The sequence below is a fragment of the Prionailurus bengalensis genome, chromosome D3, assembly GCF_016509475.1.
Source record: "Prionailurus bengalensis isolate Pbe53 chromosome D3, Fcat_Pben_1.1_paternal_pri, whole genome shotgun sequence".
NCBI classification, from domain to species: Eukaryota; Metazoa; Chordata; class Mammalia; order Carnivora; family Felidae; genus Prionailurus; species Prionailurus bengalensis.
Window position 1 is genome coordinate 23,316,947 of NC_057356.1, and position 13,225 is coordinate 23,330,171.

At 42.7% G+C, this 13,225-nt stretch overlaps 1 protein-coding gene across 5 annotated transcripts in view; it reads right to left on the reverse strand.

Annotated features, from left to right (window-relative positions):
- Positions 1 to 13,225, reverse strand: part of EWSR1 (EWS RNA binding protein 1) — a 27,460-nt gene continuing 14,235 nt past the window's right edge. For 2 of the 5 annotated variants that reach the window (XM_043558011.1, XM_043558009.1), the window contains 11 exons: positions 12,525 to 12,736; positions 11,330 to 11,510; positions 8,525 to 8,559; positions 7,957 to 7,989; positions 7,522 to 7,640; positions 3,078 to 3,207; positions 2,103 to 2,225; positions 1,437 to 1,599; positions 923 to 1,020; positions 370 to 622; positions 1 to 215 (listed from right to left, as the gene is read on the reverse strand). In XM_043558011.1, the coding sequence (XP_043413946.1) occupies positions 176 to 215; positions 370 to 622; positions 923 to 1,020; positions 1,437 to 1,599; positions 2,103 to 2,225; positions 3,078 to 3,207; positions 7,522 to 7,640; positions 7,957 to 7,989; positions 8,525 to 8,559; positions 11,330 to 11,510; positions 12,525 to 12,736 (1,387 nt within the window). In that variant the 3' untranslated portion in view covers positions 1 to 175. Of the gene's footprint in view, positions 216 to 369; positions 623 to 922; positions 1,021 to 1,436; positions 1,600 to 2,102; positions 2,226 to 3,077; positions 3,208 to 7,521; positions 7,641 to 7,956; positions 7,990 to 8,524; positions 8,563 to 9,504; positions 9,693 to 11,329; positions 11,511 to 12,524; positions 12,737 to 13,225 lie in introns of those variants that run through there. The other 3 variants (XM_043558010.1, XM_043558008.1, XM_043558012.1) reach the window with 2 other exon arrangements.

Here is a 13,225-nt window from a genome sequence, read left to right on the forward strand (position 1 = left end):
TACCATTTAACTTGTTTTAATGTTTCTTCACAAATGGTGAAAAATACTAAAGTACAGACAAGGAATAATCATAATGTTGTGGCCAACATTATAAATATGGAATTATAAATTTAAAACATTTTCTGGTTTAAAAAATAAATCTGGTAGTCAATGCAGCTCTGCGGGGTCTCTGCGTCTAGTAGGGCCGGTCTCTGCGTTCCTGACGGTGCTCGCCTCTGCAAGGCGGAAAGGGGTGATGAGTTAAAGGAGGGGGAATGAGAGGGAGCTTCCCACCCCCTCCCACTGGAGCTGGACCCACTCCAGTCGGACAGGAAGGGGCTGTGGCCCCGACGCGCCCGGTAGCCGCAGCTGGTTTTCACCATCACATACTTATCCATTTTCCCGGGGCCTCCACGCCCGCCTCTTCTGCCTCCCATTTGTTCCATCAAAGGCCCAGGGGGCCCACCGGGGCCACCTCGTCTTCCTCCACCAAAGCCACCTCGGTCCATGCCCCGGCCACCACGGAAGCCACCTCTGTCGCCACCACGGCCACCTCTGAACATTCCACCAGGACCACCGCGGTCCATGAGGCCGCCTCTTCCTCCTCGCATGCCACCAGGGCCACCTCTGCCACGGTCACCACCTAAAATAAGGAAAAGGACAGATCAGCAGCAAGACAGGACGGAGGCTGCTATAGACATGCCTCAGAGGCTGCTCAGGATCTGCGACCTCCTCCCAGAACAGAAACAAAGCAGATACTTTACTTGATCTGAATATCTGGGCCATACTTTATTTAGGACTCGAGGACCCCACTGCCAAGATTGCACTTACTGCAACCATCAGCTTGGCCATCAGCAGCGGGACTTTACCAAGTCCACCAAGTTAACAAGAGAGGTTTATAGTATGAAGAAGCTGAGGGGATGCTCCCAAAACCTATACCTACCTGGGGGTGGAAAGGGTGGTGGAAGGAAGCCTTCAGGCTTCGGGGCCTTACACTGGTTGCATTCTGTTCTCCAGGCGAAGTTCTGGTTTCCACACCCCCTGCATAAAATTGTATCACAACAGAAATCACCAACTGAACTAAGGAAGTTAAGCAAAGGCACTCACTGTATTTCCACCAGCATAAATATACTGGGGTCTGGGTCAAACACCAGTAAGAGGGTCTGTCGACAGAAACTGGCTTTAGAGCCACCACCTCAGGCAGCAAGGCACTGAAAGGACTGAGGTATGATCCAGAAAATGTCTGCAAAACCACACACACGTGGACCCCAGGAGTCCACTGGAACCATGACTTCCTTCAGAAGGCCCCCCCATCCACCCCACCACAGAGCAATCTGGGTCCTCATTACAAAACCATCTAGACAAAAACCATCCAGTGGCCCTCCTCTCCACAGTGGGAATGGGTAAGATGTGACTTCACTAGTGCAGACTGTCAGTTTGTCAAGAGAAGTACATACGGATTGGGGCACTGCCAGTCTCCAGCTCGGTGCTGGACGTTTCCTCCTCCGGATGGGTTCCCCCGGGAACCCCGGGGCCCTCTTGGGGGAAAGCCACCTCTGTCTCCTCCACGGCCTCCCATGCGACCCATGGGGCCCCCAGGACCTCCTGGGCCCCCTGGACCTGCAATAAGAAAAGAGCCAGTCACCTCTCCACAGCACTAGATTTGCTGCAGGGAACACCCTAGCATTAAAGGCATTCGCAGAGAGCACAGCTGTCAACTGTCCCATCATCGGCCCCAGACATGAGGGCCCAGCCCTGTGCCTTCCATACACATTTCAGTTAGCTCCCACAAACTGTACAAGTACAGGCATTTCATGCAGATGAAGAGACCAAAGCAAAATAAATATAAATAAATGGCAGCCCTGGGCTGATAGCCAGGCAGTGGTTCCCAGGCACGCCAGCACCCCCCCACCCATCCGGCCAAAAAACCCGTTCTTCTCTTCCTTTCATTCCTGCAAACTTTTGCTGTTGGTATTTAGTGGTTCAGTATTAATTCTACACACCTTCTTACTATTTCTAACGGGCTTGTTTACATTCTAGAAATCAAGTTTCTCAAAGACAAGTGTGCCATAAAATGCCCAAAGCAACACAGAAGCAGCTCAGGGAAGGTGTCTGGTAAATACCTCCACGGAGCGGTGGCGGCATCCCTCGGCCCTCACGGGGAGGCATACCACCCCGCATGCTGTTCATTGGAGGCTTCTTCCGAGCAAGAGAAACCTTAAGTTTGCTCCCTTGAAAATCTTTCCCTGGAATAAGAGAACAGAATACCAGTTACTCCCAACTCTTCCCTCCTTGGGGGATTAGGCAAGGCTAGAACACTCCTTGCTCACAATCCACCACCACCACACTCATCCCCTCAACCCCAGCGCAGCACACGTGCTCCACCCACACTCTGCTCTAAGATCGTCACTGGCAAGGCCATAAACACCTTCAAAAGCAACCTCATAAACCTCTGTACCCTAAGCCAGGGGAAAACAAAGTGCACTGGCACCTGTGCCCAGAAAAGGGTGAGAAGTAGGGACAAGTGCATGAAAGTGGCGAAGAGAGAAGACCCAGGAGCTGTCCTCTGGCACTTTCAAGTTGGTTTTGTCTGCAGTGAAAACTCCAGAACCAATGCCAAAGGCCAAATGTATATATTGAAATGTATACTGGATTTCTGTGTGGTTGTCTGTACCTCCTGATACCCGTGCTTAGAGAAGCACCTACAACTTTAAGCAAGGTGGATTTGTAATAATAATGACTCAAAATAAAGAATCTCCTAATCCAGGGCCAGCAACTGGGCCCTCCCATGGCAGAAGGGAGCCAGGTATGTAGCTTCCCAACAGCCATCCAGTGCTCCTCTAGCACAGACAGAGGGTCTTCTGGCTCCTATGGCTCTCAAGTTCCTCCTTCCCGCCATGCCTTCTAGTCACGCAGAGGGAGAACAGATCCTTGTCCCTAAAATTACTTCCGAGAACGATATTCTAACATACATCAGCAAGACCCTTGCTTCACCTGCAGGCTGATACACACATCTACTCTAAGACCTTCAGTGTGCCCCAGGGCAGGTGGAGTTAAGAATGCCAGTGAGCACCCCCTGTTGACTCTAGAGCTCCTACCATCAAACCACTCCACGGCCGCCTTGGCAGTTGGTGGGTCTTCATAGGACACTGTAGCATCGCCTTTGGGCTTTCCTGTTTCCTTGTCCAAGTAGATATGGATCATGGGTTGTCCGGTTCTCTTGTTCATCTAGGCACAAAATAGCACAGTTAGGCTTCTTTTGGGGGAAATAAAGCCCATGCAAAATTTAGATAAGCCCTTGGATCGTCCAAAGCAGTAATTTTTCCACACACACGCACATTTAGTAGGATATTAGTTTATCTCCTAAGTACTGCAATTATGGGTGACTGATCTAAATTGCCATAACATATACACTTAGGTGATTTTTTTTCCCCTTAGGTGTAGGGATCATGAAAACCAAAACATGCCTTAAGTTCTGAAGTGTGTCAATGAACAATATAGGTTCTGTTCTTTCCCCAGTTGTCATTCTGCTGGTGTCCTTGCACCTGCCCGACATTTTGTGTGTCCATACTAACAGGCACCTGGTCAGAGCAGCCACCTCTTATAATGTGACAGTCAGGCTTTGATGCCATCACATAAGCTATGTCTTGCTTAAGGAAAAATCTTCCTTAAATCATTACAGGACTGAGTGTGCTAGAAGCATTCTTGATTACGTCTAACACAGCCAATTTTTCCTCCAGAGCTAGAACACATCACTAGCTTTTCAGGTGAACACCAGATGCAATGAGATTGTATTCAGGAGCCACACTGTACAAGAATATGGCTTCATGTGTTTTTTGCATTAAATGTGCATATGATCAAAGTCTAATCTATACATGTTTGTTTATACACCTAGTGATACCTAAGAGTATTGACATAGAAGGCTTTCTTTTTTTTAAAAGAAAGATAACTTTTGTAAGATTATGTACAGATACCTATATTTTTATAAATAACATATACAGATTGAAAAGAAACATGCAAATAGCGGTATGAATGATGGGCTATGTGTGTTTTTTTTTTTAAAGGGTTATTTATTTTGAGAGAGACAGCACGGGTGTACAAGTGGGGGAGGGGCAAAGAGAGAGGGAGAGAGAATCCCAAGCAGGCTCCACACTCAGCATGGAGCCAGCCGACGTGAGGCTCAATCTCATGAAGGGAAGATCACCTGAGCTGACATCAAGAGTCAGATGCTCAAGTGACTGAGCCACCCATACGCCCCTTGGGCTATGTATTTTTAAAATCTCCTTTATTTTACAAAATTCACAGTATACACTACTTTCTAAACTAGGAAAAAAACCCCATGTACCCAAATAAACAACATGCCATATACATCACAAGTAGAGAGAAATCTTCATTATGTAAGTGTTAAGATCTACCAGAATCATCCCTATTTCTATGCAGTTACAACCACCACAAAATATCATTTGAAAATGACCATTAACTAAAAAAAAAATCTAAAAATAAAACTAACGAAGACTTGCAAAACCTTATTAAGGACAGTCTTTATTAAAGACCTAAATAAATGGGCATAGGATATTCATGGAAAAAACTACTCAGTATTATAAAAATGTCAATTCTCCTCAAACTGTCTTACAGATTCAATAAATACCCAACTGGGGTTTTTAAAGAACTTCCTAAATGGAAATGTACACAGAAGAGCAAGCAGTAAATAGCAAAGCATTCCTGAGGAAAAAGAACAAAACTGAAGAATTTGCTTGATATTTGCAGATCTCAAGACTTGGCATAAAAATAATGAGCTCTGCTATCATTAGCACAGGCTCATACAAATGAACCCAAAGTATACAAGATATGTTATGTGACTGATACAGTCTATACCATCCAGGAAAGGACAGATCTTTCAATAAATGTTGCCAGAACACAAGGTCTTACGAATAGAAAAGGAAGACACAAACCAGTAAGGACAAGACTGGTAAGTTCAACTACACAAAGAGCTTCCATTCATCCCAAGAAAAGGAGTTAAAGGCTGGGAGAATACATCTGCAGTATTAGACAAGGATCAGCCTTCAGAGAATATAAAGAACTATAGGCAGAACAACAAATAACAATCCAATGAAAAATGAGCATAAGACTAACAGGCATTTCACAAAAGATAGCATGCAATTAGAACATGATTAGCAATCAGGGCAAGTCAAATTAAAACCACATTTCCATTTTCTTAAAGTAGATTGGCTTAAACTAAAGATTCGGGAGATTCCCAGTAGCAGTGAGGATGTGGTGAATGTGGTATCAGGAATGCTGGCAGAATTGAAGTTGCTCAGCTGTACTCTTATCTTGTGAAGTTAAACATGCACACCTTAAGAACCAGCAATTCTATGCCTGGGTACAGTCGATCCTCATTTTTGCCTACTTGCTAAAATTTAGAACTCCAAATCCAATACTTGTAGCACTTTTGTGGTTACCTGTACACATGCACAGAGGGACAAAAATTTATGCTGCCTGATGCATGTGTTCCAGCTGAGCTCCAGAGACACACTGCCTCCTCATTCCAGCTCTCTCTAGATAAGACCAGGGGATGGAGACTGTAGGGGACAGGGCAGTGTAGTGCAAGAAGTTCTGGCCCTGGGGCCTGTTAGATGAATTTGAATGTCAACTCAGGCAAGTCATTTAACACTTCAGAACCTCACTTTCTCTTTGTAAGAGTAAACAGAATCTCAAGGTGAATTGTTTTTAGAATTTATGATTATAATCTATGTGAGATGTGTGTATACAGCTGTGTACGTACTTTCCCTAGGAGCAGTGGTTGAGCATTCATTAATTCAGTATTTTGTAGTGACTTTACAGAACTTAACTACTGCAAGTGCACTGTGCCCCAGTAGTGTACAAGAATGTTCACTGCATCATGGGCTGTAGACTAAAAACTTAGAAATAACCCAACTGTCTATTAGAGAATATATGAATAACTTGTGAAGTATTTACAAATGAACAAGACCCCCCCCCCCCAATTTTCTAAATCTTAGATTAGTATTTTTTTTAAGTTTATTTTTTTTTATTTAAAAAAAAAAATTTTTTTTAACGTTTATTTTTGAGACAGAGAGAGACAGAGCATGAACGGGGGAGGGGCAGAGAGAGAGGGAGACACAGAATCGGAAGCAGGCTCCAGGCTCTGAGCCATCAGCCCAGAGCCCGACGTGGGGCTCGAACTCACGGACCGCGAGATCATGACCTGAGCTGAAGTCGGACGCTTAACCGACTGAGCCACCCAGGCGCCCCAAAGTTTATTTATTTTGAGAGAGAGAGAGAGAGAGAGAGAGAGAGAGAGAGAGAGAAAGGGAGGGAGAGAGGGAGAGGGAGAAGGAGAGGGAGAGGGAGAGAGAATATGAATCCCAAGCAGGCACCACACCCAGCAGAGCCTGATGTGGGGCTTGATCCCACGAACTCGGAGATTGTGACGTGAGCTGAAATCAAGAATCTGATGCTTAACTGAGCAAACCACATGCCCCTTCCCAAACTTTGGGATTTCTGACCTGGGGACCCCTAGTCCCTTCTCAAAACCCTAGTGTCTCTTAGTTTTCCCCACGTAAGGAATAACCCAACCACCACTGCAATAGCTCAGATCAAAACTTTCTGGTCACACCAGTTTTGTTGGGCTCCTCGGACCTTATGCCTTGCTACTCCCTCCGTTTTTCTGAAAAGCCTTCCCGACTCTGAACTATACAGCTCTATTCGTTTTACCCCAGCCCTCCTTGCTGTATTTACTTTTCCTCCATAACATCATCTAACATACTGTATTTCTTTTTACTATGTTCCCTATACATGAACTCCAAGGGTTTCTATCTGCCCATTCCTGCTGTATTCCCAGAATACCGCTGCCTTACAGTACCATCTAATAAACATTCTCCAATACTAAGCATACGTCTACGAAAAAAAAGGGAGAGGTAAGATTTGGGATGGGAGTGCTGACAAGGGATAAAAGTGGAAAAGAAATATGCCACATACACTTAGAGCTCTACTACTTATACCGGGAAGAAGAAATATAAATGTTCACTATTTTAAAACTGTTATGTTATATTCTGTATTTCACAAAAAGTAGTGTCCATGTAAGTATTCTTACAAGTAATTGACAATGATAAACAAAGGACTGAGTTGTTGCGGTGCCAGGGTGGTTCAGTCAGTTAAGCGTCCGACTTCGGCTCAGGTCATAATCTCTCAGTTCAAGGGTTTGAGCCTGCTTTGGATTCTGTGTCTCCCTCCCTCTCTCTGCCCCTCCTCTGCTCACGTTCTCTCAAAAATTAGTAATTAAAAACAAATTAAAGAAAGGACTGAGTTGTTAAGTATACCCAAACCATGTTTAGCATTTCTTTTCCACATAAAATAAAGTTTTTTTTTGTATTTTAAGGAGCAAACTACAACACACTAAGAAAAGTCAGGCAACTTCAGAAGCAGTCAGATCTTCAGAAACATTCAACATCAACCATGTCTCTATGAAGTAAATGCCTAGTGACTGGAAGATCTGTCAGCTCACATGGTTATGCTTTTACTCACCTTAACAACTCCACACTGCTTAAAGAAGTCTGCCAGATCATCCAGAGTCACATTGTCATTTAAGCCTTGCACATAAATTGCACTGTTGTCAGAGTCTTCATCTGGATCTACAGGTGGGCCTTCCAGAAAAAAGACAGAAGGGAGTTATTGTCCTGTATCTACATGGACTAATTAAGCCACTAGTCACTACTACTCACTGGTAATTATCACAAAGCTAAGAGAACTACCAGCCACACTAACAAGAATGCCTTGGAACTTGTGGTTTCCTTTGTCTAAGGCTATTATGAGTAGACGCTCATGAGAAAGGGAGCCCAAACTGCTCCTGACAGCAAAAATATCACACCGATCTGTCAGGCTGCTGAGCTCCAGCACACACTTAACTTCTGTGCTGTTTGTTTATAAAGCAAGATACAAAATTCAAGAGTTCAAAATTACCTAGATCAAGATCTGGTCCTTCGTCCATGGGTCCTGCCAACCAGGAAAGATCACATAAGATACTATTAGTGCACGTCTTGCAAGCTACAAACCTTACAAACACACATAGCTATCTACTATACCACCATTTGATGGGGCTTCATTAAATTCAAAAAGACCCGCACTGCTAAAATGGAGCAGTGCCCCTTTAAACATTTGTGAAAGATTTGCTAGGGTTTTGCTTTTTCTTTGCTGGTTTGCTTTTAAACCATTAACCAAATACACTCTCAATGCTTATGTGCCAAATTAGTGTTAAATTTAAGTCAAAAATTTTCCTCCAAACAAACCAAATTTAAAAAATGATTCTCCCCCATATTACAGAAGCAGTTGCTCAATACTTCAAGTTACCCTTTGTTTTGTAACCATAGGTTAACCTTATTACCCCTAAGACAATGCCGGCAGTACCCATTAGTCTCTTTGTATAGATCATTTTTAAACCGCTTATGAAACTAATAAAAAATTATAGTTTTCTAAAAACTGACTGTATTTTTTTTTTAAACACTATCCATGGTAATACTCAAAAACTTACCACCAGGCTTATTGAAGCCACCTCGCTCTCCAGCGCTGCTGGGGGGATAAACGAAGAAATGAAGGCCTTTCCCTTTAAAAGCCAGTACCGCTCTGAGCCTTGGGGGGGCTCGTGGGGAAGAAGGGCACTGGCTAAACACATCTCCAAACAATGCATCTCTCTCATCTCGTCACTATGCCTTTCTTCAGGGCAGCTTGCTCAAATTTTCTTTATATACAACCTTGCTTGTCTGATTGTACACACCAGTGTGGTTGGTTCCTTTCATTTCGGGGGCTGGTATTAATAGTGCAATACTTGGCAAATTAGGGGAAGAAAACAGATCCCAACACCCACCCCATCGGCTGAAAAACAGGGAGAGCTTGGTCATAGAGTGGAGCAGCAAAGCTGGGGCAACTGCTTTCCATGTTCATAAAGGTGCACCCTCAACCTCTCCTAGGGGAGAGCCCAGGGAGGCTTCCTAACAAGTCACAGTATAATCAAGCAGGAGACAACCACATTAAACGCCTACAACACACATCAGAGGACGCATCCAGCCAATCTTCAGCATAAAGCCATACATTTCAGGGCACTAATGGGTTTAACAATTGCTGTGAAAGGAGAATTTACAACAAATACCAAGGCTCAACAGACTGGGGGTGCAACTTTATAGACATATCAGTTGAGAACAGAGATGACAGCAGTATAATATTACTGCCTCACATACTGTAAACAGGGGGAGGGAATATGCTGGGCCTTTTGTTTTTTCTTTAAAATTAAATAAAGGCAGCTCCCCAGTGGGAGGCCTTGAGCTTTTCCTAACCAGTATTGCACCTTTAATACCTGAATATACAGTTTCAAGCTGTTGCATGCAGCTTTCTTTCCTTTTTAAAAGTACACACCATAAAATGTTCTCTCTCTTTAAACACAAAAGTTTACACTTTAATGTTACACAATTCTAGAGTATTATACCTCCTCTGGTTCATTACCAAATAACAAGTATGCAGTTACCAAAGTTACAGAAGGATTCCATTTATACAATGAATACATTTTGTTAAAAATATTCTATGTATATTTTTCCTCTCCATATGGACACCGTGTCTAGTCCCACTTTTCATTATGCTGCCGGCTGAGTACTGAGTACGGGTACTTTTTAAGTATTGAAGTGTATACAAGGCTCTCACTTTGTAACCTGTAGCATATAAATGCGACAAAGCATGTTAAAAAGTTTCCACGTTTAACAGCCAATGAAAATATCAAAATACTGAGGCAATGAAAAAGGGCATGTTAACAACATTGAGTGCCTTACCTGCTGAAGACACTGAAAACCATCACCACACCACAGTAAAAAAGAGGGGAGGGGAGAATGCCCCTGTCCTGTCCCCAAGGAATCCAACTGACTGCTTCACAGTCAGTTGAAAAACCTGTGGGAAAGCCACGATTTTTTCTATGGCTCCAGGAGAGACTTCTCATCCAGAAAGAGGGGATCCCTCTATTAGCAAAGTCTAGCAAAATTAGTAGAATTATTACTTCTGGAGTATTAAAATGAGTGAACTTGAAATTGGTTTTGCAATTGAAAAATTCTAAGAATTCTAGGTGATTGGAGACGTGATGATAGTAATTTCAAGTGTCTACATCTATTTTAAAACATCCATATAAAGAAGTGAAACCTTTATAATGGAATGATTTTCTCCAAATCAGACTGATTTTACTTTTTACCAAATTGTTCATAAATTTTTGTATTTTGTCAAGTAACGGTTTCTTCCAATAAAGATTTCACCAAAGACTTTAAGTTATGCAGAATATGCAAAGTGGTATGTTCAATCAGTATCTTTCAACAGTAAACAGATTTGCTAATATAAAAATTAGAGATCAACTTTTATTCTAATTTTGAAGTCCACTTCTATATATATATATACACACATATAAAAATCCTATCCAGTTTTTCCTTGAACAGTGGCACCAATTCCAATATACATAATATGTAACATTCTGCATAACTTTTTTTACTAATTTATATAGGGACAGAACACACACAGAACTAAACCTTCTGGATTATGTTAACCACCAACATTATACCTCACCTTCATCAAAGTACAGACACCAGAAAGGGGAGAAGGGACGGGAGAAGGGAGGGGAGGGGCAGGCACAGGTAGCAGGGTTATATTATTGATCTAAACAAAAGTTTTCTAAACCAGATTGTGCCATTAATCAAAATGGTCAAACCGATTTAGACTTCTCAAGATCTCCAATGGGGAGTGATCCTGTAATTATATACATTACTCTGCAAAAAGCTATTGGACTTTTCTGTGTACCAGGTGCACCTCAGGGTTACAGGACCAAAATCTTCATCATTATGTTCAACAGTTGCGAGTACAAACAGAAGTTGGGGACAAACACCGGAAAACAGCTGCTCTCCTTTTCTGCAGTATATATATATATATATACCAGGTGTTTCAAGACAACCATTCAGAGGCCATTAGTTAAAAACCTAGGGGTGTTAGAAGGTTGTGTGTGTTCCATCCCGAGTCTATTACCCACAGAGGCTTTTGACCTCTGGAAACCATGAAGGGAACTGAAAGCTCTAGTTTCAAAACCATTCTTTATTCTCCCCAACCCAACTAAGTAGATTGGCAGGGAAAAAAGCAAACTGCCACTTAATCTATGCCACAAAGATGACATTTCCATGTTTTAGAAGATGGCCTGGGCTCAACAGATTGTCCATGGAAATGTAGAAATAAATTTCTTATGTCTTTCAGTCCCTTCTTTCCATTGAAAATCCTATGGATGAAACAAAATTAAGTAAAAGGATAAAAGGTTTGCTCTTACCCCATTCCACCGCGTCCTCCTCCCCGCCCACCTCTGCTCATGCCTCCACGATCAAATCCCCCTCTTCCCCTGCCCCGGTTATCAGGGCCACTCATGCTCCGGTTCTCTCCTGGTCCGGAAAATCCTCCAGACTCCTGCCCATAAACACCCATGCTACTGGGGTGGTCCTGTCGGAATGAACCTGAGGAAAGAGTCACATCTGTAAGCCATGGACCAGCATTTGAACCACTGCCTGCTGTACTTTCTCCTGGAATCACAGAATTCTCAATTGCAAGGCACTAACCAAGGCACTATCTTCTTCACACCTGACAAGGCACATCTATCAGTAGGCTCTTATAAGTTTAACCAAAACTGCTAATTCATCAAGTGAAATAACCTTACATAGTTACCCTAGAATAAACCACCCAAACAAACAAAAGCCCCCTGGCCAACAGTTTGTAAGGTTTTGTATCCTAAGATGTCTCCAAAAGCTGCTGCTTTAAACTACTCTCAAAAACAAAAACAGAGCCAGGTTTCTTAGGGCTTTAGAATATTGCCCCATCAAGCAGCACTACTCATTTCATAGCCATAATGAAACATGCCCATGGATAGAGTTTAGTTAAAAAAACACTTAAAAAAAAAAAAAAAAGGCAACAACAACAAAACACCCCAAAACCTCAAAACAAAAATCCCCCAACAATCCGGGTAAAAATTAAATTGTGAAACAGCAGTTTTGAATTTTTGGTTATTTCTCCATGTCAAACTAAGTGTTCTGTGAGAAGGACTTTTCTTTTCTTTACAGATGTAAACAAAAACCAAAAACAAAACCTAGCATTTTTTAGACTATCAAAATTGCAGTAGTCTTCAACAGCTACCTGCTCATGTCCTTCTAATGAGTTGTGGTGGGCAGGCCACAGGAATGCCAGCTTCACTCACTGTGTGTAACCTCAAAGAGAGCAAAGCTGGCAGTCTTAACATGTGTGCTCTGGTCAGTTACAAACTCTCTTTTCTCTCTTTTGCAAGGCATACTAACAACAACTAAACTGGAGAAAAGCACTCATGTCTTTAGTGGGACATCCAAGTGGTTAGCCAGGATGCTATGTCCTAAAGATGCATCCTGGAGTCTGAAAGTAAACAACTGTAAAAGAGCATTTCCCCACGTTCAGAAACTCCAAACATAATCATTCTTATTTGGTTTTCTCTCTTAGCAACTCACTCTGCTGCCCGTAGCTGCTGCTCTGTTGGCTATATTGACTTGGAGCCTGGCTGTAGGATCCAGTTTGGGGGGGATAACTAGTGGGCGGCTGCTGCCCATAGCTGCTTTGTTGACCATAGCTACTCTGCTGTCCATAGCTGCTCGGCTGCCCATAGGTGTTCTGCTGAGAGTAACTGCTCTGATCATAACTAGTCGGCTGTGTAGAGGAATAGCTGAAAGAAAAAAAAAAGCTTTTTAGAGAGGCTTGTTATTTCTTCAAGCCCCCTTTAATCAAGAGACATTCAAAGCATGTGACATAGAAAACTCAAAAATGCACTTACTTTCTACATATCAACAGTTTGAATTCAAAATAAGCAAATATTTTTGTATTTGGAACAATAAAGCTTTAAATGCACAAGAGAGGAAAATACCGAAAACCTATCTAGTATAACGACCCTAAGAGTCTCCTCTTCTACTTTGCACCCCATTAAAACCAGAGTTATTTTTAATTAAATTCAAGGTCAATTTGGGAGTTTAGGTGCTTCCTGGATTAAGGGAAGAATACCTAGGGCACGATGACCCAGTGAAAAAGCCACCAAGGAAAAGGAGGTAGTTAAGTATGGCAACTCTAAGCCTGGCTCCAACAATTCCCTTCAGTCATGACAGTGATTTTTCAGAAGGTACAAGGATGCTCGGTGTGTGTGTGTGGTCACACAAATATG